This window comes from Zonotrichia leucophrys, chromosome 12, assembly GCF_028769735.1.
Source record: "Zonotrichia leucophrys gambelii isolate GWCS_2022_RI chromosome 12, RI_Zleu_2.0, whole genome shotgun sequence".
Lineage (NCBI taxonomy): Eukaryota > Metazoa > Chordata > Aves > Passeriformes > Passerellidae > Zonotrichia > Zonotrichia leucophrys.
The window spans coordinates 8,567,051-8,594,879 of NC_088182.1; the positions used below are offsets into that span (position 1 = coordinate 8,567,051).

Here is a 27,829-nt window from a genome sequence, read left to right on the forward strand (position 1 = left end):
GCACCACAGGAGTCTCTAGGAAAGATGCCACAGGCAAGGACCTGCGGGTGCCGGGCCGCAGCTGGGCGAATCCGCATCCTGTGACATCTTGCCCTGTCAAGTGCAATTACCGTAATCTTCCACAGCCTCTCAAAATACGGATCCCGGCTTAGAAACCGGGCATCCACAGCATGAAAGCTGCCTTTGTGCCCGGGCAGAGCCTGGGTGCGAGCCAGCCGTTAGGTGCATGAAGAAAATGAGTTCTCCACGTGCTGGAAGAAGGGAGGAAAAGCGAGCTTTCCCAGCCGAGCCCGCCACAGCCGGCCTGGAACTGACGCCGGTGTTCCCGCAGCAGCCGCGGAGGGCCCGGGAGCAGCGGGGCCGCCGGTGTCCCCGGCAGTGACGGGGCCGGGCCCGCGGGGAGCGCCGGGGCCGCGGCCGGGCCGGAGCCATCGCGCCATGGGGGCCTCGCACGGCAAAAAGGTAACAGGGCACCGGGGCGGCTCTGCTCGGGCTGCGGCGCTGGCGTGGGCTGGGATGTGGGGTGGAGAAGGCACCCCCGGCTCACGTGGGGCTCCATTCGCCCCGTGCGTGCCGCTGGCAGCCCGGGATTAAGGGACGGACCCGCTCCCACTCGTCAGGGCCGGATTAAGTAATTCCAGCTAATGGGCTCAGCCCCGGGGCCTGCCGGGGCTTTCGGGACAGCCAGGAGGGGATCAGAGCATTCATTGCAAGCATGGCTTCAGGGCAGACAAAGTTTGTGGTTCTCTGGAGAGAAGTGTCAGATTTGTTCTGAATGCCTGCGGCAGCCTCTGGGATGTCTCCTGAGATGCAGGGCACAGCAAGCCCTGAGTGTTTCTTGGCCTGGGAAGAATTGGTGCCAGCTCCCTTCCAGGACAGGGAGGGGCTGGGCCGGGTCCCACAGCACCAATGTGTATCCCAAATCCCCAGGGGAGAGAGGTCAAACAGCTCCAAACTGAAACAGTTCTATGGAGTCAGAGCCCTGCAGAGTGGCTGGAGATGGTCCTGGTCTCACAGCACCAACCGCGTATCCCTGTCCTCCAAATCCCCAGGGGAGAGAGGTCAAACAGCTCCAAATGGAAACAGTTTTATGGAGTCAGAGCCCTGCAGAGTGGCTGGAGATGGTCCTGGTCTCACAGCACCAACCGCGTATCCCTGTCCTCCAAATCCCCAGGGGAGAGAGGTCAAACAGCTCCAAATGGAAACAGTTTTATGGAGTCAGAGCCCTGCAGAGTGCCTGGAGATGGTTGTGCTGAGGATGTTGCATGTCATTTTGCTTCCATGGCTGGTGACATTAGTGCCTAGAGATGCATCATCCCCGCTCAGTTGCAATGCCCTGTCTGGAAAAGGACTTCCATAGCTCATCTCCCAGCTCTAAGAGAAACATATTTGTGCACCACACTAGGTAATAACTTCACTGGAATGGGGACAGCAGTGACCCTTTGCCCCAGCAGGGACCCTTCACGCTCAGCTGAGCATGACTGTGGCTTTCAGAGGTACAGGCACAAAGTACCTTTCAGAATTTTGCCAACTTGCTGGACTTTCTTCCAAAACCAAAGCTAGGCACCCTTGCAGGGCAAGTATGTGAAAAAGCAGCCCAGTGGCCAGTGAGACCAACACCCAGAAGGAAAATCAGAGCTGAAGTGGGACTGGTAAACATTTATCTGTTTTTCTGGGCTCTGACAAGTGCCAGGTGCAGGAGGTGCTGCTCCCAGCCAGCCCCTGGCTGCTCCAGCTCCCATCCCAGGCACCGAGGCCAGGCTGGCTCTGGCACTAACAGGAGCCCTGGCTGTTCCCGTGGCTCAGGACCACCACACACCCAGGAGGAGCCATGCTCTGCCCACAGCTAATCCCCAGCCCCTGCTCACGTGGCCCTGACCTTCAGGCCCCAGCACATTTGCAGAGGCATTACTGGAAGCAGGGAATAAGCTGGTTAGGTCAGGCTTGGCTCAGTGCCACCCAGCTAAGCCCCGCTGCATACAAAGCAGCCCCTGCCTGCCTCCTGACCACCAGACCAGACTGCTTTTGGACAGCTTTCCCCACTGTTCCCTCTCTCTAAAACACCAGGATCCTACCACAGCCCAGCACTGAATGGCCTGGCTTTGAAACGCTGCTGGGAGCTCGGGCTCTGCAGCTTCCTGGCAGCTCCTAAAAGCTGAGGCAGTTTTACTTTCATGGGTACCAAAAGGTCAGAGATGTCTCTCCCATTTCAGCCTCCCAAATGTTGCCTGGCTTGACAAAAGCCTGTGCCACTGCCCAGCTGGCACCAAGCAGGGATGTCTGACTGGCAGCTCCTGCTCCTCTACCCTTGGGCTGATGCTGATGGGAGATGAAAACAAGACAACTCTTTCTGCTGCCTTTCCAGGGTGGGTGTGAACAGCAGGATCCAGCTCTCCTGAAGAGCAGCATGAGTCCAAGTGCCAGGAAAGCTCCCCTTCCCCCAGCCCTTGCAGGACCAGGGCTCAGGGACCTGAGGCACAGCTCAGGGCTCAGGGAGCTGCCAGGGCTGAGCCCATCTGTCAGCAGCAGCCCAGAAGGACTCACAAGGAGCACAGAGCAGGGCTCAGCCCCCTGGCCAGCACAGCCTGCATTAGCAGTCTCAGCTGCACCTCTTTCAGGCTTAGTCCAGAGCAGCACTCCAAGGGGATTACAGTAGTGGATTGTGGAGTGCAAGGCAATCCCCAGCTCCACAACAAAGGGACCGGAAAGGCTGCCAGCATGAATCCAGGGACATTTTTCCTTTAAAAGGCTGCATCTAGTCCCAAAAGCCCTTGTTCTCCTATCACCAGTGTTCTGTGGGCCCAAGCCAACAGCAGGGCTCCAGCAAGACACAGATTTTTGCTGGGCTGCCCTTCTCTTGAAGGGAAGGCAAGGACTTTGCCACAGGCTGGTTCGTGCGTGCTGCAGAGCTGGTGCTGATTGTGTGATGAGCTGGTGATGGTTCCCTGCTGATTCCTCTGCTCTGCAGGGCTTCTGCCCCACTGGTGTGGTTGACATCCCTCTAACCTCAGCAAACATCCTTCAAATAATCTGCTAGCACAGCCTCACCAGCAGCAGATCCCCAGGGTGCCAGGGCAGATGCCCCAGACCCTGTGGCAGAGGAGGAGGTTGTTCCCAGGCACCTGCACCTCTCCACTTGTTTTCTCCACGTTTTCTCAAGGCAGAGTTTGCATAGTGGCTGTTTCCCCAGGGAAAGTTCTCTGTCCCCAAATTCCCAAGAGTGTCAGTTTACACTAATGTCAGATGAGCCTGGATTAGCCCTGCTGCTGAGCAGGGAGCTTTGCTCTGTGGCTGGTTTAGAACAACAAGAGGCAGCACGCCAGTGCCAGGGAGAGAGGCTCTGCTTGTTCAGGCAAACCACAGCACCTGGCTGCCCATGCTGAAAACAGGGCTTTGAAAACACTCTTTAAAACTCCTCCATCTGAGCAGGACAGGACAAGCACTTCTGGGAGCTGCTGCTGGGATTTCCCCACAACCACGATTCACCCCACTAGTGAGGGATCCCCACAGTGTGGCCAGAGAAGTGTTTTAGCCTGTGCCACAGAAGGACAAATAGATCTCAAACAGACAGCACCTTGTGACACCCCAAGAAGTCCCATGGTCCAGCAGCCCCTCAGCTGGGAGGAGATATTTCTCCAAGGCAGTGAGCTGGGACACCTGTGCTCCATCACACTGCACAGAGCAGCAGGCACAGGGGGATTTTCCTGCCTCTCCCTGACAAGTATTTCAGTAAGCTGGTAGCCAGTGTTCCTGCCAGCTCTTTGAAAGCGTCCCTGTGCCTGGGCAGCACAAGATCCCTCTGAGGGACCAACCCTGCCTGCTGTGACACTGCAGCCCTGGCCATCCCCCCCAACAGCCAGGGCTCCCATCAGCAAGAGGGGCTGCAGGTGCCAAGGCCCCTGAGCAGAGCAAATCCCACTGACAGCCACAGAATGCCAAAGGCTGTGTGGTGGCACTGGCCCCAGGAGCAACCCAAAAACCAGATGGCAACCAAGAACCACAATGTGTCAGCGTCCTTGAGCATTGTGCTTCCTGGGGAGAAGGGTTTGCATGTGCTGCCTGCAACAAGCCTTGCTTAGGGGGCAGGGATGAGAGCCACAGAGGCACAGCAGTGAAGTCCCACAGTGCCTCAGGAGTGGGGACATTAGTGATAAAAAATCCATTTCTGGGCAAAAATAACACACACCCAGAAAATAATGGCTCTGCACCATGAGACAGCAAACATCTCTAAGTCCTCTCATCTGTCTGACACAGCACAGTCCAGAGTGGGAGAGCTGGGCCAGGGCTAGGCCCAAAACCTTCACAGAAGCCACCTAAAGTGACTTTATCCTGCCTCTTGCCTTCACTTTCTTCAACCCTTTAAGGTCCCACAGGTAACACATGGGGACTCTACTTAGAGACACTGCTCTGGGTTTTTGCACCTTTTAAAGTGAATAACGTAGCATCCCAGCTCTCAAAAGTCAAACTCATTACTCATGCAGTGGGGCTGCTCCAGCTCCTAGAATGAGATCACAGCTTGATTTCTTACTTCTCCATCCCAAGCACGCAGACAGCACCAGCAAACCAGCTCCAACACCTAACATCACCCACTGCCTGCCTCCAAACAGGCTGGCATTCTGGTCCTGAGAGAGCTCAAATGGGCTCAGTGAGACAGGGAGCTCACTTGGACACAGCTAGCCCAGGCTGAAACTCTGCCTTCATGCATGACAAGCTGGACAAGGGTTTGATCCATGGGTGGGGGTGATGGACAGGACACAGAGGAGTGTGCTGCCAGGCCCTCCAGGGCAAGGGCAGAGTTGTCCAGCACTGGGGCTGCAAGGGAGTCATGGAGAGGGCTCAGACTGAAGGGAGGTGCACAATGTGCTCATGGAGAGACCAAGAGCAGCAATGCATGGGAAATGCTGCAGCTGGCTCTGGGATGGCTCAACAGTCCTCAAATAAAAATGGATTAAAGTAATTAAAGGCTTCACTGGTTCACTCTGCTCCTGGGGGGTTAAGTGGCATCTGCTGCCTCCTCCTGAACCCTGCATTAACAGGGATGCTTCATGTCTTCCTCCTCTGCCTCTTCCATTTGCAGCCCATGGTGGCATTTGCAGCCTGGCAGGTGGCCTCTCATCCCAGACAGCAGCCAAACCTCCTCCCTTTTGGCCCCTTCCCCTGGGCTCTCCTCCACAAGGACCCAGCTGGCACTGCAGGGATCAGACCCCACTCTGCTTTGACCATTTGCTACCAGCACTGCCTGGGGCTGCTGGGGCATTTCTGCCCTTGCTTTTCACAAATTCCACTTTTCCAAGGTAAGGACCAATTGAAGTGACCCTGGGCAGGTGAAGAGCCCAACAAGGGGGTGTCATAAGAGCACAGTTCTGATGGCAGCCCTATCCTTGGCCCCTAACATATGGTCCCTAGTTGAGAAATGGAGCGATGATGCCACTGCAGCCTGGCAGCCCTAGGACAGCATGACACTGTGCCAGAAATAAACACTCTTCCTATTAATCATGTGGCATAAGCCTCACTTTTTGCAAAACAACATTCTTCAAGCATTTTAGAGTGTCTTAATGGTCTCTCTGCAGCATGACAACAATTCACTCCAAAGCTGTTGGAGCCCTTTTGTGCCAGTGACTGATGTTCTTCCTGTGCAATCAGCAGCATCCCCAGAAATAGTGGAGCAGTCCTTCAAATCAGCAGTGGTATCACATCTCCAGCACAGGGCAAGAATAAGCTCCTGAGACACATCAAAAACAGTTCATCCATTGCAGCAACAACTTTTAACCACTGCTGACAACACTGAGGTGGGCAATACAGGAATTTCCAGCAGTGAACAGGGCTACAATTTGGCTTTGTCCTGGTATGCAGAGGTGGTGTGTGCTCTGCACTTTGCAAGGGACCAGATTAAAAAGCACTGAACTGAAGTGAAGATGTCCTTGGGGACCAAGGCAGAACAGCTGGTCGATCGGTGTGTGCTCTGCCCTGCTTTGTGCCAAGAGCCTCTTGGTGCCCTTCTCAGTGGGATGTCAGGCTTCACAGTCAGCTCCAGTGCTGACAAATGAGCCTTGTGCAGGGGCTGCTGTGGGGCTGAGCCCTGCCACTGATTGCTCTCATTAATCTGCAGGAAATTTTCTGCTGAGCTCTGTGTGTCACATTCCACCTCCCCAGCCGTGTGCAGGGAGCAGGGTTAGCTCAGCCATGGTGGGAAGTTCCAGCAGGCTCCCTGCCCCAGGGCTGGCAGCTCCAGCAAGCCTCCCTCCCCATGCTGCTGCCTCCCTGCTTTAGTTGTTTGGGTTTTTTTTCCTTTTTTTGTTGACAGTCAGTGAGATGGGACTCGATTTGCCAGCTTTCACACCACAGGAGGGCTGTGCTTGCCTTCTGGGGCCACAGGGATTTGGGAGGGGGAATGACATTGGTGAAAAAGGCAGGCAGGGGTCAGCACAGCACTCATCTGTGTCAAATTGTGTGTTCTTTATGAATAAAATAACACCAAGCACTATCTGAAGCATTTACAATTTTCTACTCCACTAGGCAGCAAAGTGGCCACCTGGCTGCTGCTCCCAGTCACTGGCACAGGAGCTGAGGAGTGTCAGCCTGACCCCACAGGCAGACCAAGAGCCTGATCCCCTTCTGCAAGCCTAAATTTACAAATTCCTGTGGTCAAAATATCCTTGAGGTTGCTGGCTGCTCTCGTGAGAGTGGCCACACGCATCTGCCCTCAGCTCACATCCACCCAAGAAAAGCTGCAGACTTGTAGAGGTCAAAAGACCAGTAATGAAATCTTACACCAATAACTTGATATTTCTTAGAGTCCTTTGCAATATGATAGTGAAATCAGCTATGGTTGTGGCCAGGGACCAGGAGTAACACAAGCCCAGCTTGGTTTGAAAAGCCAGCTCCCTCTGGGCAGGTGTGCATGGAGGGCTGGACACGGGCACAGGACAGGGATGGGGCTGGGCTGAGGCACACACTGGATGCTGTGGTGGCTCCCAGACCCCTTCCATGACAAGGGCAGTGCTGTGGCAGCAGATTTTATAGCTGCTGGCTCAGGAATGCTGGGATGTGCCTGGACACTGACTCCTGGGAGCTGCCCCTCCCAACTGCAGAACCTGCCAAAGCAGCAGTGTCCCACAGTGAGCTGGGAGCACAGGAATGTGCACAGTCAAGCTCCCTGCCAAGGAGGAACCTCCCAAACCCAGCGCTGCTCTCAAGAGACAGGAACCTGCAGTTTCTCACAAGAATCCTGAGAGCAGCTTCACCCTGACCACCACCAGCAAGGCACAACCAGTCTGCAAGCTCCAGAGGGAGCAGGGTGTCACACTGCCTTTCCTAGCCCTGCCTTTCCTAGCCCTTGAGAAATTTTGAAAATTCATCCAAACTGCAGCGCTTCCTTTGGCCTTCAGGGAATTAGCAGCAGTGTGAGGCATCGGGTTGTGCTGCTGGTTTTTCTGTGTTTCTCCTTACCAAAAACACAGTGTCATCCCAGCAAACATGAGCCCCAGCTTGCTGAATCAAATCAGCCTCAGCACCTCACATGGCAGGACTCTGCAGCAAAACAATGGAGCTGACAGATTTTTGTGCACTGACATCACAGATGGGAAAAAGTCTTACTAATCCTCCAAAGTTCCTTCCAATGGATGACTTCATTGATGTCTCTGGATCAGTTCCAGCTGCTGCAAATGAGTAGAGATAGACCAAAATTCAGCAATAGCACAGGAGATTTGGGCAGGATCAGCTCAGGTGGCATCTCAGAGTCCAGGGGCATGTACAAGATGTTTTCATACAGAGCATTGAAAACAGCACAAGGTATTTGGGGCTAATCAAAAGTAATGGTAGAGAACAGTTTAGTTAACCTCTAAGTCACATATTTTGTGGCTTCATCACAAACAGAAATGCTGGTTTCGATCTCCCAGGCATCAATGAACCTTGTTCCAGGTCATGACAACTTCTTTCAAATTCTCTGACTTCAGCAATAAGACTATTTTAATCAATGGATGTGGTCATTAATTGCACACCAATGTCAGGAGCTGTCACAGCACCTTAGGGACAAAGTACCTTTCTCTGAGTCCATCTACTCCTAAACAGCTTGAGCAACATCTAACCCTGTTAATGGTGTCTCTCTCACAAACCAGACCTGTGGGTTGTGACCTGAAGTCACATCAGCCCAAGTGACATTTTGCCCACTTTTATTCCTCTTTATCACCCTGATCAGATTGCAACAATTTCTTACCTAATTCATTAGCTCAGACTTTGGCTACAGTGCAATACAAATGCTCTGATACTGCCTCTTAATGGCAGCTGTATTGATCTGAGCCTGCCTGAAGCCATTCTCATCACCCTCTCCATGGCTGGCACTCTGACCGTGCTGATGGCTCTTTTCCCTGCTTTGTCAGAGCACAGAGTCCAAAATTACTGTCAGCTCTGCTACAAGTAAACACCGCAGCACCCACACGTGGGACAAATAACACTGATTAATGGTTTATTCAAATTGGCTGGCTTTAAGCTCCAGTGGGAGCATTGCAGTCCCCTAGTGGGGAGCCAGGGAGGAGGGCTGGGGTTAGAGCAGGTGGTTCAAAGCAGCCCATGCTTGTGATATTGCCTCCAGAGATTTACAGCTTTGCTGTGCATCCGAGTCAAGGCCAGGAACAGTCCTGCCAGGATATAGAGGTGCCCAGGATGTTTGGGAGTAACACAGAGTAGTGCATATAAAGCACGGAACTACTTGCTATTTATACCTTGTGTTGTTGTTTGTGGGATTTAACCCACTTAATCAGCAGGCTAATTCCAGCTGAAACAGTGGCTGTCCTCACTGACACGGTCAGAGCAGGATGGGGATCCCAGGCAGGAGGAGCTGCCTGCAGGTCCCTTCAGCAATGTCTCCAGGACTGTCCTGCTCAGCTGCACAGGGGCACAGTGTTACTGTCTGACGCTAGATTTTATTACTGCTTCTTACTCCTGGCAAGATGCAGTCACACTGCACACAGAAGTGGTTTTCACATGGAAATAGAAGGGTTTGGAAATAGCAGGCATTTTGTGCCCATTTACTGCAACACAAACTCCCCATCTGAGCCCTCACTGTGACAAATTAAAGCCGCTGACTGTAACACCTGTCCCTCAGCTGTCTGGGGACTCGGTGCCATACCCTGCTTTGCCCCATAGGGAGCAGGCAAAAGTCTCCATCACCTGGGCAATCATTAACTGCCCTGGAGAGCTGGGGAGGTGCAAGGAGAAGCTGCCCTGCTCTGCAAATACACTAATGGCTCAAGTAGAGATTAGCAGGAGTGTGTTACCAACCAACCTGTGCCAAGAGGTGACAGGGTACCCAGCATGGCCTGACCAGCCTACACATCCCCTGCCTTTGGCTTTGCACCACCAAGGTCACCAGCATAGTGCAACCAGCATGACTTGTGAGGCTGTACTGGGATTGCACAGAGTTTGTGCTGGAAGCTGGTGCCACAGGGTGGGAGGGCAGGCTGGGCTGCACAGCCAGTCCCTAGCACCACCAGCAGCACCTCAGCCCAAATCAAGCATTAACTCAGCAGAGCAAATGTTTAACCAGCCTGCAGGGCCTCCCTGCAGCAGGAGGTGAAACGCTGTCTGCCTCCGAGTCCAGCCTGGGTGACTTGAGCAGAGCAAAGTTTTGTCTGCACACTGGGAGCCTGACCTGGCTGGCAGTGATGCTGCCATCCCAACCCTGCTGAGAGTGGAGATTTAATAAAGATCCAGGCAGAGCTTTTGCGCTGTCTCTCACAGCTGCAGCCAGGCTCCTCAGCAGGCACACACCGTTACTGTCACTGTCACTGCACTCCTATCAGTGGGCAGCACTGCACATCCAGGCAGGGCCAGGGTTGCTGTTGGGAACTGGCCTGACACATCTGGGGTTTTTTAATACACAGGAGACATGTCCACACCAGAAAGCTGCTGGTGCCACAGCAATTGGTTTAAGAGATGATAGCCAGCAGCCAACATCACTAACACAAAACTCAGCAGCTAGAAGTCCATCTAATGAACAGCCCTGGTAACAAGAACCTGGCTGTGGGCTCCTCCAGAACCATTTTCCTGTTTCCAGTATTTATTAATAACCATACAGCCACCCACCAGTGACACTCCAGGTGCAGCACTATTTTCTCTTTACATGCACACTGAACGAGAAAACCATGTTATTCCTCCAGCATCCCAAGTCCATTGGGATGAGCCCTCTGTGCCACACGTGTCAGAGAGTTGTTCCAGAGCTATCCCAGAGCCATGCCAGAACTGCCTGGTGTGCCAGCTGCTGACTCAGGGACACCCTGGGCTCGCTCCTCTGGGGTGATGCTCCCAAAGATCCCCCACAAACCCCTGCAGCATTCCCAGCCACATGGGGCCATCCCATACACAGGAGATGGGTGATGCTGGAATGAGCTCCCCGTGTCACCTTCTCCTAGGACACGGAGCCACTTCCTAAGGCACACAGGGCAGCTGGTGAATGATGCAACTCATTGTCTGCAGAGCCACTCCAGATAAATCTCAGCCAGCAATCAACCACCCCCACAAAGTAACCTTCATGGAGCTACAGGGGCAGCACAAAGGCTTTTTGTTAATCTCAAAGGCACAAGAGCACAGGGGGAGTTCTAACTAATTTTGATAGCAAAGAGAGCTGTTCTGCAGGGAGCTCCAAGAAAAAGAGCTCTGCCATGAAAAGTCCCTTGGCTCAGGAGAGGAGCCCAGATGTGCAAGCTGGTCAGGCACCAGGGTGCATCAGAAATATATCCAGAAAATTTAGCTGGCCTTTTTCTGATTTTACTCAGTTAAAAGCAGATGTTGATGGATCACAGCCCTTTTCCACTCCCACATCCACCAATCATAATCACGCTTCCTTGGGAGCTCAAAACAGGCTTAAATCAACGCTCTTTTCCCCCTTTGACACATCTCCAGTGAACTCAAACCTGAAACTTGTTCAAAGGTGACCCAAGGGGAAGAGCACAGATGTGTATCCATTTCCTTTTCCATTCAAATTGAGCCAAATGGTAATTTTGGAGTGTGCAATGAGCAGCCAGGCCATGGGACAATGCATGATGTGAGGGGAGTCATGGGCCATGAAGATCTTGTGGGGGCTCACACGGGCTGTGAGAACACAGCTTGAGCAGAAAAACTGCACAACCTCCCCACTTAAAGGCCTCTCCTTCGCCACAGCCTTGGTTTAGGTGCAAAAGCTGTGTGGGGTCTTTCAAACTCTGCCTGTGAGTAATCCACAGCTGGACTGGTCAGACTGACAGCACTCACAAGCACACAGGCACACCACACACACTGGAGTAAGGACCAGCCTGCCTCTCCTGTCCTGCATCTGAGGCCCCATGTCAATTAAACTGAGCAGCTCCTGGTCAGGAGGTTAAAAATAATCATGATTTTTTTTTTTTTTAAGTCTCTGGTGGCAAAGGACTGGCAACTTCTCCTATGTTTCATTTCCTGTGATAGAGCAATACCTGTACAGTCTTTTCTCATTTCTCTCTTGTCTTTTCTTCCAGAAAGAATATTCCCTTCAGTCCAAGGGCCCAGGTGGAAGCAAGAAGCCAGGGAGTGGCAGTTCAGGTGAGTGCCAGCAGCCCATGCTGACCCTCAAAGAGCTTTGGAGGCAAACTGGGAGGGGCTGGGGCTTCAGCTCACCCGTGGTGCTGCTGAGCCCTTGGCTGGGATGGGGGAAAGCGCTGGGATTGTGGAGAGGTGCAAACTGTGGAAAGGTGCCAGTGAAAGAGCACCCCTGTGTTGGTGAGAACCCGACTTCTTCACAGGGCCAGGAGTGTCAGGCCAGGACATGGCCTGGACAATGCACCCTCAGGTGCCACAGAGTGTGAAGGTCACTGGGCACCCCAGTGGTGCCCCCCAGCCTTCCCTATCCCCTTCCTCTGTGTGAAAATGGTTTTGCTTCATCCCTGACCCTCCTGGGCCTGGGACACTAAAACCTACTGAAGAGCCAAAAGGAGTTGCTGGAGTGGTTTAACCCTTTCTTCTCCTCCACCTTGGCAGCCTTTGGTTTCCCAAGCTGTGTCAGTTCAGGGACAGCCACCGTGGCACCTTCCAGCCATGGTGATGATGGAGACAAGAAGCCCAGGCAGGGGCTGCCTCTAACAGCATCAGACCTGGGGCAGCTGCTGTGGCATCACAGGAACTCTGATGCCACCAGGACCCCGTGGCCCCGTGTAGGGGCTGCTTGTCCCTGTCTCAGCCCTTTCCCCCGGGCCGTGCAGCGCTTGGTGGATGGCAGGGTGTTGCAACATGCCAGGGAATAATCACGATAGCTGGAGCGGTTGCCCTGGTGCCGGCTTGGCTGTTGCAGTGGTTGCTAAAGAGAGTGGGCGTGCGGCTTCCTCTGGGGCGATCTGATTTCTCCAGGAGTGGTTAAGGCACGCTGAGGAGAAGCCGTCCTCGGTGGAGCAGGGACACGAGCAGGGACACGACCTCTCCTCCAGCAGCAGAGGCAGCGGCTGTGCCGAGCGGCAGCTCGGTGCCCGGGCACGCACAGAGCTCTTTGCTCTGCGGAGGGAAAGGATCAGCGCCTCCACCTGCGCTGGCAAAGCACCTTCGGACAGCGAGGAGCCGAGGGGAGAAGTTCTCAGGGCGGCACCGAGGAGCGAGCAAGGCCGGCGGCTGCTGCCAGCCGAGCTCGGGAGGTCCCGGAGGGTGACAGGAGCAGCAGGGAGGGACCAGCTGCCACCTCCGCGTCACCTCGTGTCCCTGCTGCCAGCGCACGGGCCCGGCAGGAGCGGCCAAAGGCACACGGGTGACTGCCGGGGCAGCAGCAGCAGCAGCAGCTCCATGTCGTGGGGCACAGGGCAGCACCTGCCCCCCGGGCTGCCCCGGGCCTCGCTGCGCAAATCAGGTAAGGGCCGGGCCCCGGGGATCCCCGCTTCTCCTGCACTCCCTCCTATGGGGACGGGCTGCTTCACCCCCTGGGATTGCTCTGCACTGCGTACACAGCTGACTTGGGACCCGGCTTTAATTTTATTGGCGATATCATGCTACTTTAGTACTTCTGTAGCTGTTTGAGAAGCTGCCCTTCTGTTTCTGCCTTTCCATATCTCACAAGTTCTCTTAGAATACCCATCCTGCAATTCAGACCTTTCTGGAGAGGCACTGGGCTGGAGAAGGGACTAATGCAATCCCTACAAATCAACATGGGAGGATATTTTCTCTATTTAACAAAATACCTTTGAACTAACTTGAAGCATTCATTACTGATTGATGTGCATCTCTGTCATTGGCAGGCAAATGTGCAGAGCAAATATTTGGTGAGATATTAAAACTAAGTTTATCATTGTCAAGGGGGACTGCTAAGCATCTGCCACTGTCAAACAAAACTAAACCAGTGCTCCACACGCTGCTTGTAAAAGGCATGGGACGTCTTGGTGATTGCTAACAGAGTAGGATCCCAGCCTTGCTATCTTTGCTTATCACAGTCCAAGGTAATTAAAGGAAATAATTAACCAGCACACCCAGTCCTGCCTGCCAGCAGAGAGGCACTTGCGGCTGCCTGACAATAACAAGCATTTCCAACTAGTAATTTCTACATGCCAGAATGCTGGGCAAGCCTCAGACCTGGTGGGATTTCTCTCTTCTAAACCCATGTGCATGAATGCAAAGTTCAGCAGATGCTGATGGTGACATTCAGAGTCCTTTACCTTTGTGATGGCCGGTGACAATGTGTGAGCAATCTGTGCTCCCTTAGGCAAGTGCAGAGCTGGTGCAAATGGGGACCCAGCCCTGGGGGCTGCGGTGCTGGCAGGGGCTCAGCAAGGGCAAGCAGGACTGGGGAAAAACTGGGGAGATGGGGATAAACTGTGGAGCCTGGCTACACCAGTGAGAGAACACTGGCTGTACTGGAGGGGAGCACTGGCTGTACAGGTGAGCAGCCCCATCCCCAGCATGTGCTCAGCAGAGACACACAGGTAGGAGCAGTGGTGACACGTGGCAGCAGGGCTGGGAGCTGCAGGGATGTGTCCCCCAGCCCTGTTCTACATTTCCATCAGGGTTTTCTCTGCTTTTCTGACCTTGTGACCCCGTGGGGTTTATTTCTGACCGTCAAGGCTGAGTGGAGACAAGGGGACCTGGGGTGTGAGCGCCTGCTGCCCCGAGGCAGCCACTTGATAGCTGGGAACTGCTTCCCACAGCAGCCACATCGAGTTACACTCACCCTATTGCATTATAAATACCAGAATTAGCCTTGCTTAATTATTTAAAACTATAGATTAAAAGCAGACAAAGGCTCTTTGACTCCTTCCCAGAGCACACCTATCATTTATCAGAGGCACGGTCGCCTGGTGACAAGCTCAGGGGAGCGTGCCAGCTCCATTGGTATGAGGAGCTCTGGCACAGCTGGAGCCAGAGGAGAGGAAAATCACAGTGAGGGTGGGAGCTGCTGCCATCACACCCAGGGAGGGTAATGTTTAACATCTGCCAATCTTTGGGCTCACATTATTACTATTATTATCATTATCATTATTATCATTATTAATATCACCCTCCTCCATCTCCAGGGCAGTAAGCCACAGCAGTCATTAGGCTGCTGTGAATTACAGGTATTTTGTTCCAGGCTGTTGTAACAGCAGCACACGGATTACTGGGGTGATAAAGGCACATTTTGTGGGTGTCCAAGCACTGTGAGCCTCCCCATCAAGCTGCCCCCACATCCAGGTACCTCCCTCTGCCCTGAAGCCACCAACCATGCAAAAAGGGCTTCCTAAACAAGTGCCCAACTTTGAGGCCAAACCTCCTGTCCCCCTGGCAAATGATCCTCTGCAATGCAGGTGCACATTGATCATCAGACAAAGCTTTGGGGCTTTCAGGGACTGACATGAAATTCTTTCCCCTTTTGCTAACCCTAGCTATTCTGTATTTCTAAAATACATTTAATTAACCAGAAAAATCATGCACATAGCAAGTGCCGTCAATTGAAGAATCCAAAACCAACGACAAACTTTCAGCTTCATTCTTTGTAGGACTTAACATATAGCATGACCTTTTCTGCCATTACTTTCTCACAAGAAAGCTGTAGAGCCAAACTCCAGCTGCACATCAGACACTGGAAATGCATTGACAGAATGTTCATACTCTAAAATGAAAAAAAAAGTTAAGTTCTGGTTAACAGAGAAGCATGCAAGAGTTTAAAGTAACAGAAGCTGGTTTAAAGATCCCACACACCTCCACCTGCAGATGCAAACTCTTGTGGGGAGTGAGGGCAGGCCCTGCTCCTCTCAGCCTTTCCAAGAGGGGTGAGGGACAGTACTCTCGCCCTGAGGAAAGGAGGGTTCCCAGGAACTGGATGCTGTTGGGATCTGGGGCCCAGAAAAGTGATGGTTTCCCCCCGTAATTGCAGTTAAAAGTGTCAGAAACCTGCATTAGCCCCCAGGCTCAGGCTACTTGTGTAAATAGCTTTAAACTCGCTCTGCTGGCCCACACTGCTGTGTTGGTTTTGCAGCTGCCTGGCTTGCAGGACGTGTATGACCAGCTGCTGTCAGCAGCCCTTCATTAATCTCTTGGTTCTTTAAAAAAGACTCATCCATAAATAAATCCTGGGCATCGAGAAAACCAGAGGTTTTTCCCTGTAACCACAGTTGTAAGTGATCATTTCTGCTCAGGAAGAGGTCTCCTGGATCAGTGGTTTTACAAACCCAAATCCAGGGCTCTGACCCTGGACATCCTGAGGTTTTAGCCCAGCCTTGTCCCTTCTACCAAGTGACAGGGTCTCACAAGGTTACAGCAGCAATGTCCCCTGAGAACAGATCCCATTCCCAGAATAATGCTTTCTCACTGTTTTTACATGGGTGGCATTACACAAAGGCCCATTATCTGCCCAGAAATGGATGCCAATCCAATATTTTTAACAAAAGCAGTTTGGTCATCATCTGGCCCTATTGAGAAAACTCTTCTGAGATGCTCTAGTTCAGTTCTCAAATGACACAGACAGCAGAAATAAAACACTGTGAACCACATTTGCTTTCTAGATTTCAGCTAAAGTTGAACACTGACCTGTGCTACAGAAAGCAGCACTGACAGCTTTGCAATCTTTAAGGATGCAGGTGGCATGGAAAGGGCTGAGGGATGGGCAGGGGAAAAACGAGATGTCACAGGGGGCAGGATGTCAGGAGACCTTGGCAAAACACAAGTCAGGCATTTCACATAGAAACCTGCAAAAAGCAGCTGCTGTCCTGTACAGGTGCAAGTTGACAGGTGCTGGGCAGGACCCCAGATCTCCACTCTGCAGCTTCCTAAATCCAACAGCTATGGATTAACTCCATTTCCAACCTGTTTCATTTTTCCCTTGTAAAGAACAGCTGTAGCCATGCAGGCAGCCTAAGCAGAGCTGCATCCCTCAGGTTACCTGCCCTTTCCAGGACTGTTAATCCCTTTAACATTCCTGGGGATTACTTCCATCCCACAGGAAGGTGGCACAGGCTGCCAGCAGCAGTGCACAGCCCTGACACAGAGAGGCTCACACAGCAATCCACCACCAGGAGACAAATTGCTTAATCCTAAATAAATGCTCTGTGAAGGGCATCTCCTCCTTGTGAGGGAATACCAAAAAGCAGCAGCAGCCAAAGGAGGCATAGCCCAGCTCCAGCTGTGGCCAAACCCTCATGTCCAATGCCTGTCCTTGGGCATGAGCCAGTCCTCTCCCTCCTCCTCTTCCTCCTCTTCTCCAGGAGCAGGCTAAAACCTTGCTCCTTGTTCTGGGGGGCTGCACTAAAACCACTCAGCACCTCAAGCCACACACCCTGTTTTACACTCCTAGTAGAGCATATTTCATACAAATTTGCAGCATTCATGCTTTCAAAAGTATTTACTGCTGCACCAAAGCTGCCTGATATCCTGTTTCCCAGAAAGATTCTGGCTGAGCATAGTCAGAAGTGGAAAAAATTTGTCCCAGGATTGCAGAGTGATGATTTTATTGCACCTCTCCCAGGAACTGGGGGATTTATAAGTGCTTCCAGGTGGTCTGAGCAGGAATTTGGGCTTTGCTTTAGGTCAGAACAGAACAAGATATTAAAATGTAACTTTTCTCCTCCAGTCAGTCCTACACCCTGGGGCAGGAGGGTATCTGCTCTCTGGGGCACCTCAAAGATGCTGAAAATTCTCTGTGTGGTCTCCTGAAAAACTAATGGAGACTGGAGGCTCATTTCACACTATGGTTGAGAGAGGAGAGAGGAGAGATGTGTGATGGCCAAGTACCTGCCAGGGGCCCTGGCATCCTCATCCTGGCAGTCTTGCTTTTTTCTAAAGAAAAGCAGCTGGAAACACACATTCCCTAGAAAGCCTCGAGCTTCTAGAAATGAGGAAAGGGAAAATACCTAAAAGTAAGCAAAAGCCTGAGTTGTTGTTGCAAACAGAGTTACTTTTTATAAGCAACACTCCAAAGCAGACTCATTTAAAAGGTCACATTGTCTTTCTCAGGCAGCAGGGGGTATTAACATCCACGTGTGGTTTTTTGTTTGTATCTTGCAAAGAACAAAATAAAAATGTCCAACACTTTTTGCTGATTTATGATGCTGGCCAGGAGGTGCCAGGGCAGAGCCTTGTTCATTGATCTGCAGCTGAATCATGCAAAAACAGACATCCTGCTGTAAATCCACTGCAGAGACCTGGCTTGATTTACACCTCCAGCACCATAAATAATGACAAAAAGCAGCCTGATAGCACTCTGTCTGTGTTACATGGACATGCATTACCTCAGGTCTCAGAGATGATAGATCTACTCCCTGACAAACATTTTGCACTGGCTCCTATTTGCCGACCTGCAGGAGAAAGGATGCCCCATCCTTACCCTCAGCATGGCCCCAAGCTGTGCTCCAGACATGCCAGTATTTTTATATTCTCATTTTTCTTTTTCTGCTCAGTGTAAATGAAGACATTTCTTGAATTGTTCAGGCTGAGGGCTTCTGAAGGTTTAAATTCTTGTAGAGAGGTTCAAGGCTCCTTCCAGTCCCAGTCAGGGCTTTGACTTTGTCCCCAGGGCAGCAGTACAGACACCCACGGGAAGCCAAACCCTCGAGGTGGGTTTCTGCACACTCCTAGGTACATTTAGTGACATGAAAACCAAGCACAGAGGTACCTGCTGTGTCCTGGCCCCCACAGTTTATTGAGGCAAACTGCACTCCTCATGAGGACTTTCACATGCTGATTCAACAGAACCAGCCCAGAAAAAGCTTCCAGTCCATTTCAGTTCCTCCCACTCCTTCCTTCCCAGTTTTTCTCTTAATTTGTACTAGTTTAAGGGGAAAGTTCTCTATCTGCCTTCAGGAAATAGGTTGATAAATTGCTCTTTCAGTCATGCAGTGTTAGATTACTGCAATCTGGAAATAACCACATTAGCCCATCCAAAACCTCCAGGCTCACCACAGTGCTCCCTCAAAATGCTGCATAAGACAGAAGGGGGGCCCTTCCCTGATGATCCTGGGTGTCTGGGGAAACACCACAAGCCCAGACTGAAGGACTGGATGACACCATTCCATATGTATGCATTGCTGGGTGCTGGACCTGTGTGGATGTGGGGAAAAAAATCTGCTCAAGCAAATCTCCAAGGATCTGGGTCTGGGGGTAGGGAAGAAGGGACTCCTAGTCCTGAGTGGCAAAAGGAAAACCATCCATCATGGAGGCAGGGGAAAACAGCATTTAATAAATAGCAGTGCTGCACCAGTGCCCCAAGAGCTAGCACAGCTTAGCAACAGGACCCAAGAGCTAATTGGTCCAGAGGAAAATACCAAAGTCACTTGAGTTTCAGCCATTTACACACTCAGGTGGGTCCTTCAGGCTTGGTTGGCTGCATAATCCTTCCATGCTGGCTACTCATGACATTGTCCCGTAGCAGAGCACATCAAGTGGATTTGAGATGGACAAATCCAGGAGGGACATGTCCCAGCCCTTCTCCAGACAGGCATCAGGACTTGGTACCAACACACAAGCAACTGTGGGCATCTGTGTCACTGGAGGCAGCTCTGGACTACACAGCAACAGCAGGGAAGGGCAGTGGAATGACAAGGTGACATTGAGCCCAGTCTATTAGCGCAGCTTCCAAAACCTGTGTTTCCATTAAAAACACCTGGCATTTTATTGAAGTTACTCCATGGAGACACCTTTTTGTTTGAAAAATGAAGACATAGCTTTGCCATTTGAAATAGGAGGTTAACCACTTCATTCATGCCACAACAAACCTTTGTTTTTGTATGTTCTTTCCTTCCTTGTCTTTTCTCTGCCTCTTCTGTGGAGAAAGGAAAAAAAGAAAAAAAAGAGAGAGAGAAATACAAGAAAAAAATGAAGCCATTTTACCCCAGTGAAAATCTGATATGTTTTCTCATTGTTCCAAACCTGGCTTTCATCTAACAAAAATTAGCCATGAAATTGCACTGCCTTAACCCTTCTTCAGGCCCTGCATCTCTCTGGAAGGCAAAGCTGAGCTCCCAGTTTCAGCCTGGGGAGTCCAGCCCTGCAAGGGTTTGAGTCAGCCTGGCACTTGCCACCAAACATCAAAGCACACCACCTTCCCTTCTGCCAGCAGTGATGTGTGATCCTAGAGAAAATAATGTGATACAAAAAATCACTGGTTGCAGCTTCCAAGCACCCTCTAAATATTCACCGAACTATTCACCCCAATTACACTCCTGTAATGGGCTCTGATTTGTTTGCCTTTGTTCCCAAAGCAGTAGGGCACTGGCCACATTAACATTCAATGAGAAGTTGTTTGATATTGAATCTTTTCTTCAGCAGTATTATTCCTTACACAATTTTGTTTGATTGCAATCCACTTCACATTTTTAAGTGCTTACTGACTGTGAAAGAATGACCTAGCCTGCTTTCTCTTGGCTTTTTTTATTGATTTCTCTTTTAAAAAGGTTTTGTTCCTTTTATACATGAGATTGAAATACAAGAAAGAGGCAACATTACTGAACAACTGTTTTTCTTCCAGCTCCATCAACCCATATAACTTCACAGTAGGCCTCAAAAAATGCTGTAATAATGAGACACTTAAATACATGAAGCTGCCTACACCCTTTTCCTGGGACTTTTTTGGGTTTTGCTGGTAAACTTCCAAATTGTTCAAATGAATAGTCAGGAATAAATTGCTCTTTCTGAGCACCTGATTAGACCATACACTGAGTAATTGGAGGCAGACCTACTGTGCTCCTCATTTAAAGACGCAGCCCACCACATGCAGTTTGACTTATAACTTGTGCTTTGCACTCACTCTGTATAGGAGTTTTTTGTAAAGAGAAAATGTAAAGAAATTGGAAAACACTAGCAGTGAGCATGCCCTGTGATTTGCCTGAAATCCAAGCTGCCATTCCTTCCAAAACAGTGGGCTCTTGTTCTTACATCCAGAACATACAAATTATTGCAGCATGATCACAGGCTGCATGGGCGAAGGATGCTTTTCTTGGCACTGGACTCAATCCTGATTAATAGGTCAGCAGGATATCAGTAAAATCTTTCCTTGACAAGAGGTTTCAGATACAGCAGGACTTCCTCATGCTAGTGTTTCAGAAACCCCTTAAATCCCACAGCATCCCCTTGTGCTATGGGACCAACAGCCCCATCCAGAACGCCCAAAGCAGCAGTCTACACCCATGGCTGCTTCCAGTTTTACTTAGATCTATCTTGCATTAATTAATCCTTGGCACTAAATTCTTGCAGCCACTGAAGTGAGTGGCTGGCAAGTAATTTAAGTGATCTAATTAATTTGAGTCTCATCAACAACACGAAGGGAGTATTTTTTAAAACCTTTAAAAATCCCACGCCAGCAGATGAAGGCACGTGCACTGTGACACTGACATGGTGTCAAGCATCCAGGACAAACAGCAGCTCCTCTCCTCTGTCTTTCCTGGGGTTCTCACACCAAGCAGGGTGAGACTTCTCATGCAAACACCTCATTTTTTCTTCCAGCATCGATGTACACGGAAATACAGCGGGAGCGACCAGATGGTGGGAATATCCTGACTCACCCAGACTACATAGATGGAAACCCAGACCTCATCAAACCTAAAAAGCTCCTAAATCCTGTAAAAGCCTCGAAAAGCCATCAAGAGCTGCACAGGGAGCTGCTGATGAACCACAAAAGGTAAGGGGAGGTTGCAGCCTGCCACTGGAGCAGCCCAAGAGGTGCTGTGCTGTCAGAGGAGCTGAGGCTCAGGAGCCAGTGACAGAGTGCAAGCTGGAACAGAGGATAAATCCCTTCACTTGCAAACACAGTGTCCTCTCCTCTTTGGCTGCATCCTTTCCTCTTTTCTCTGATGTGACCATTTCTTTTACAAAAATAGAACAAAAAGCCCCCACTCTGCCATCGTGAAGCATTGGCTGGCACCTTTTAGAGTCACAAGCACTGGAAGATGCAAGGCACCCCTTTTTGGTGTCCCTTGGAGGTTTTCTGGTTTTTCTATCTCTGTCACTGATCTGCCAAGTCCCCAGCAGTGCACAGCATTCCTGTGCACTTGAAGGTCAATCCAAAGGCAGGAAGAGGTGCAGGCTGGATGCAGCCACTGAAAGCTGAGGTAGCAGCATGGTGAGATCATCTGCACAAGGCTACTCAGCAACTCCCTAAATATCAAATGGGGAAAGACAGGCTAGAATTCATATTCCTGACTTCCTACCCCATCACCCCAATTTAACTCTTTGGGGGTACAGATACAACATCAGGAAAAGCATACCAATGATCAAGAGCCTACAAAGCCTACAACTACATCATTCCATTGTGGCAACTGTCTGAACATCAGTGCAATAAAATCATATTTGGCTCAGAGGCTTTTAAGCACAACAAAAAATCTGCTGGCTTTTTATTGACGTTTTCTGAACACCCTGAAATACCTTGACACAATAGCTCTTTGGCTGCCTAATTAAAAGGAGCACAGCCTCTGTTCTAAAGGACTGCAGCCATCACAAGAAGCAGACACGGATATTAATTCAGTGAACAATCAAGCCTGCCAGCAGGGTGCATTAATCAATACTGGCACTGGCTGGGCTTGGGTTTGATTTGATTTTCCCAGAATCAGAAGAATTACAGGGACCTTTCTCAGATGTCACTATACCAGCCGGATATTTTTAAAAGCCTCTGGCGTAAGAGTGACCATCTCCTCCCTAGTGATACTGCCCAGTTTAAAGAGTCACCTACCAGCACTGTCTGACCTCACAGAGCATTGTTCCAGTCTAACCATGATGGAACAAAGGAACAAGGAACCCCTGCAATGGAAGCAGCAGAGAGGAATGGCAGTGAGGGAGGTGCAGACCCTGCAGCACCAGATCACAGTGGCAAACACAAAGTACATCATCTCTTTGTGTTCCAGCTCTGTGCCTGCCACGGTGTCACAGCCATGTGGCACCTGTCCTGGGAGGAGGCAGCTCCAGCACAGGCATCCTGCACCACCTACTCATGTGGCCCCTTCAAGCATCAGTTTAAACCTGTTCTGGCTGTGACCTCCCATGTATTTTTCAGCAAATATGTGAAACAAACCCTACTGCAGAAAGTAATCCATTGTTGCTGGTTTCTTGTCACTCTTAAATCTACCAGTTTTGCTTCCTGCTAAATATTACCATTGAGGGAGAGAGAAGGAATTATGACCTGCTCCTGTTTCTGCTTTGGTTGGTTTTCCCCCTCAAGCAGCAGGGAGAAGCAACTGAAATCAGCAGCTTGTGTAACAAAATCCTTATCTTACTCAACACCTCTGGGCACTAACACAGGCTGATTAAATCAAATAGTAACAAATCTACAGGCAACATTACAAGCTGTGTCTCCAGCAAGCCAAAGCAGGTTTTCCTTCTCTCAAGCCTTGGGAAAAGCAATTTTGCAGCATCCAAATTGTTCCTGCTTCAAAAAGCATGATGAAAGCTCTGGGGCCAAGGCTATGGCTGCCTTCATTGATGTTGCTGTGAACTTTGTCATTAAGCAAAAAAAAGAAATTACAATGGGAAGTATCATCAAAAGTGGTACTGGAAGGATGCAAACACTGGGTCCAGCCATGCTGCACCTGGAGAGGGTGGTTTCTCTCTCCTGCCTGCCAGTTCAGCTTCTCACGATGTGAGGTGCCACCTCAGCACCTGCTATCCTGCCAAGAAATCCACAGCCCACAGGGTTTGATGCCTCTACTTTCCAACAGCCTTGGCCAAAACCAGCCAGCCTTCTGGTGCTGAGGAGGAGCTTTACATGAACAGCACTCCCAGCCCAGGGCATCCTGGGCAAGCCCTTAGCACAGGCATGGGGAGGTGCCCTCCTCTCTCAACACAGACCTGCGCCCACAGGAACACCAAACATCCCATAACTGCTTCAGGTATGGCAATATCCAAAGTGTGAGGTTTCTGAAATTTGTTCAGGCAACACCTTCCATCTCTTTGCCACACATTTATGCCCTGCCTGCATGGCCCTGCTGTGTTTCATTTGCTGTGATCCCACCCCTCACAGAACAGGGGCTCACCTGAGATGCATCAGGTGGCCAAAGGAAAGTCAGGCACTGTGCCATCAGCAAATCCTCCGGCTCCCAGAAGGAAAGGACACTTCATTTTGGCCTCTTGATCCACAACTATCCATGTCAGCAGGGGGATCGCCGGCCCTCAGCTCCGAAGCAAAGCTTCAGATGAAGCAAAGCTTCAGAGCTTCAGATGGGAAGCGCGGGGAGGAAGGAGCCGCCAGGACAATTACTGCAGCCCAATGACTACCCCTGCTGGTGGGAAAAGAATCGTCATTATTGCACATGTTCTCAGCGCCGCTGAATCTACACCTGGCACGCTAAAACCAGTAACAGCAGGAGCCTATGGAAGGTCCCTTTTCCACACCCGACACAGAAAGCTGTGGTACCCCCGTGCAATGGGAGCAGCTGAACTTCCAGCACCAAACGGGCCATACACGAACAGCAACATGTGCTCACCCCAAACAGGCAGCCCAAGGAACCATCAAACACCCACAAAACTTATGGATGGATTTGTGGGTCAGGGCTGGGTCATAGATCTCCCATGGATCTCATGGAACACAGGTCTCCTGTGTTTCCACTTAGGACCAATACAAGTTTTGGCGTGCCAGGCTGGCAGTGGTTACACCCCAGGGGTAGATGCTCTGGCTCTCATTTATCTGCTTTTTATCTGCAGAGGTTTGGGTGTGGACAGCAAGCCAGAGCTGCAGCGAGTGCTCGAGCACCGCCGGCGAGACCTGCTCATCAAACAGAAGAAGGAAGAGGAAGAGGCAAAGAAATTGCAATCTCCTTTTGAAAAAGAGCTATTAAAGAGGCACCAGAGGCTGGATCAGGTAGAACTGAGCTCTCAGCCATCCTTGGCTTAACCCAACCACCTGACACAAGGCACAGGGCAGATGGGTGGGGTGAGGCTTAACCCAAGGTATAGCACTGCTACCCCTCCATACAATGTACATCTTCCTCTGCTGCCCCACACAGCTGCAGCACTCCCATCCCCACAGTGGGATCTACCACTTCACCCAGGACCCCATTGCACACCACTCACCCTGGGTCTCCTCTGGGTCCCACACAGTGTCCATGGGGTTTTTTCCCAGTTCAAAGCATCCTAAACTGCATGGGGCAATAATAAACTGCTTTGGGCAATAATAACTGGACCCAGCAGTAATGAAACCTTGTGTTTTAATGTAGCTGATGCCCTTTTGTCCTTTCATGTGCACAAAGAATTCTTTCTTACAGCTGGAGAAGGAGCAGGAGAAGCAGGAAGACCATGCACCAGAATTCATTAAAGTCAAGGAAAACCTGAGAAGAACATCAACGGTGACAGGGGATGAGAAAGCAGCATAGCTTCTGCCAAAACCCAACAGGATCCTGCCAAGGCCAATACCCCCACTGAAATCTCTGTACATGGTGGACATTCCCAGCCACAACATTGGGGCTTCTTGCAGTTATTAACACTTGCACCAGTAGAAGGCACAGAAAAGGTTTTCCCAGACCAGAGGGAATCACTGTGGGAAAAGTGCAGTATTTACCAAAGTACTCACACAAGTGGATGCAGAGAGAATGGTGTTATTTCCCCCCCAGACTGTGGGTGCACACTAACCACCAGCTAACTCTTGGTTAACTCTAGAGACACAGTGAATATTTCAAACAGGGAAGTCCATGTAGGAACAGCTTGGGGGACTCCTGCTTCTCTGTGGAGGCAGGTTTGCCAGGCACAAGGGGACAAGAGGGCAGCTGCAGCTCTGGAAAGCCTCCTAGAAACCTGGTAACTAAAAGGGACAATCTGTGTATTACTGAGAACAGCCCAAGTGACCGTAGTGGCTTTCCCAAGGGTCACTGGCTTTGCACCAGTGTGCCAGTCAAGCTGTGTGTCTGTACCATCAGAAATACCAACCTCTGTGTGCCCTTACCAGAGCAGCACAGGCAGGTGCAGCTGTACTTCACAAGCACCTTTAGACACCATTTCAGCCATTTCAAAGGGGCTTTTTAGGCAGTTCCATGATCAGGCAGAAAATACATTGGGCTGTTCCATCAACTCCCCAGGTGGAAGGCAAATTCTCTGTGCAGAAAGCAAAGGCTGAGTGTTCCCAGCACAGGTGTCCATGGAACTGTGCAGTGACCAGGCAGCAGATCCCTGTGGATGCAGACAGACAGACAGACAGACAGAAACAGCTTCTTGCCCCTGCACTTCTGAGCTTCATCCTCTCTCCCAGCAGCTGGGCATGTGCTACCATAGGGACCCACCAGAAATGCCCTGTGATGGAGAGGGAGTGATGTGGTCATGTCCCACAGTGCCAGGCTGTCCTGTTAACCACCCCGCATGCAGCTGGTACCTGTGGGCACCAGGGAGTACAGGGCATGTAGGTCCTGATGCAAAACCCCTTGTCAGTGCTTCTCATCCCCTTTTCCAGAGGTCAGAGCTGCCTCATTGCAGTTGCCACTTTACAAAGCGTCTTCTTGCTGCTGGTATAGGCAAGCTGAGGTGGATGGTGCATCTGCACCAGGTTTGGACAGAGCCTGTCACACTTACAGGGCACCTGGGATATCCACACCTAGAGCTAGAAGTGTGCTTTCAGGAATATCTCAGCTTCTTGCTTCTCACACCCCTGATACAAAGCCTGAACAGCAAAACTCACCACCTGCCTTTGGACACTGGCTCCTGAACAGCCTCAGCAGAACTCGTCAGCTGGGCAGGTAATACCTGGGTAATCAACATTTATTATCCACATCTTCAGTGGATCTCTATGTAACTTAAGGGAAACTGGGCATTTATACATATTTATAAAAAAAGTTACTAACCCATTCTCTAGTCTCCTGGTGCAGTGGGATGTTTCATTTCAGAGGGCTGTGCTTAACCTGGCAGCTTGAGTAAAACATCTGAGCCACATCACATGTCAAGAGCAGTAACACAGCTATGGAGCTTCTGTGACAGACTGGCCTGTAAAAGCCCTCAACTCAGCCTCAATCCTTGAGCATCCCATCCCATGGCACTGACTCTGCTGTAGTTTTTAAGGGCCTTGCTCATATGCTTGTTCAAAACATGATTTTATTTCAGAAATCCAGTGCATATTGTTACTATGGGCCAAACAAAATTTGAAAGGATATATTAACAGCCTTTCCAACTGTGAAGCTTTTTATACAGGTTATGATTAAAACCATAAGAAAGAAGCAGCATCCAGTATTTTTTCACAGGGGAAAAAAAGCCAAATTTCTCCAAGGACAAAAAACTGTTGCTAAGGATGCTTGTATATAGCTGTAAACAGTGCTGCATGATACTCCATAGGTAACATCAGTGTAAGTAACTAGCCAGAATTACTCTGCTGTGGTTTTGTGAGGAGTTATAGCACAGATTAAGTAACCTTGATCAAAGAGCTCCAAAAAATTCAGCAAATTAATTTGTAATTTTGCCACGGATGGAAATGCACTCCAGGAGAGGCAATCTGTCGCTCCATATGCACCAGTGAAATCCATGGTATCAGCTCACCCTGCCTGGGACAGGGGCATTTATGCAAGTCCTTGGGTGGGAGCCATCCAGTAAGGTCAGCAGTGAAGAGGCAGAAAGGATTTTGCTGCTCTTCTTAAGTATTCAAATATTACCTGGAGGGGAAAAATAAATCAAGGTGTCTCCCTTTGTCCACCAAGCACAGAGAGGGGCTGCACACAACACAGCCATTGTGGCTGGAGGTGTCTGGGTCATTTCCAGCAGATGTCCCAAAGGGCGAGGGAGGACTGGGTCACACTGTCCTAACTCAGGCTGGGCTAGCAGAGTCACCAGAAATCCTCCCAGCAGTGGGGAGACAGCAGAAAGCCCCGACCCAGCTGCCCACCAGGACCCACGGGCTGTGAGCTGGGACACAGCAGGGACAGCCAGCACGGGCAGTGCCCTGGGGCACACAGCAGGGCAGGCAGAGCTTCAGCCCTGACCAGAGCTCCAGGCACATGGGAAATGATCCTTTCCCTGCTGAAGTACTGCCTTAAACATCACAGCATTTTCCAGCACAGCTCTGCTCACGCCTCTGAACTGATAACCCCCAGCTGGGCTCAGACCCAGAGCCTGTACAGCTTTCACCAATGCTCTTGAGCTTCATGGAACAGCAGTGAGGAGATGGCACCCTAAAAAAATCAGTGTAGGTATCACCAGGAAGATTTTGGGCTATCTTTGTGTCTCTATTTCTTTTGCATTATTTTGTTCCCTATGCATCTAAAGCACATTCTGAATAAAACTGGTGTATCCAGAAGGTACAGATTATCAGAGTATTGATGGAAGACAGTTTTTTGCACTGTGTATGTTGGTTATGTGGTATATAGTCTGTATTCTGTGTTGGTGTTTATAAATTTATATTAAACTATATGTCATGCACTTCTGCTGAATTAACTCACTGTTTAATGTGGACACTTCTGAAGAAATAAACTAAATTATGATTGTA

The 27,829-nt window shown here is 50.5% G+C and overlaps 1 protein-coding gene across 2 annotated transcripts; it reads left to right on the plus strand.

Moving 5' to 3' along the window:
- The first annotated feature begins 92 nt into the window (after window positions 1-92).
- On the plus strand, window positions 93-27,829 carry FAM107A (family with sequence similarity 107 member A). 2 transcript variants are annotated; one of them, XM_064724154.1, is made up of 5 exons: window positions 93-462; window positions 11,490-11,553; window positions 20,893-21,067; window positions 24,079-24,235; window positions 24,639-27,829. In XM_064724154.1, exons 1-5 carry the CDS (start codon window positions 439-441, stop codon window positions 24,744-24,746), a joined length of 528 nt encoding a protein of 175 aa, XP_064580224.1. In that variant the 5' UTR covers window positions 93-438; the 3' UTR covers window positions 24,747-27,829. The 2 variants fall into 2 exon arrangements, with proteins under 2 accessions (XP_064580224.1, XP_064580225.1); XM_064724155.1 differs by lacking the exons at window positions 93-462; window positions 11,490-11,553 and adding an exon at window positions 12,348-12,841.

Excerpts from the sequence above, each read along its gene's own strand:
- FAM107A (XM_064724154.1), top strand. The coding sequence starts at position 439 with ATGGGGGCCTCGCACGGCAAAAAG. Across the intron at positions 463-11,489 it reads GGGCCTCGCACGGCAAAAAG|AAAGAATATTCCCTTCAGTC; the intron begins GTAACAGGGCAC and ends CTTTTCTTCCAG. Across the intron at positions 21,068-24,078 it reads CTGCTGATGAACCACAAAAG|AGGTTTGGGTGTGGACAGCA; the intron begins GTAAGGGGAGGT and ends TTTTATCTGCAG.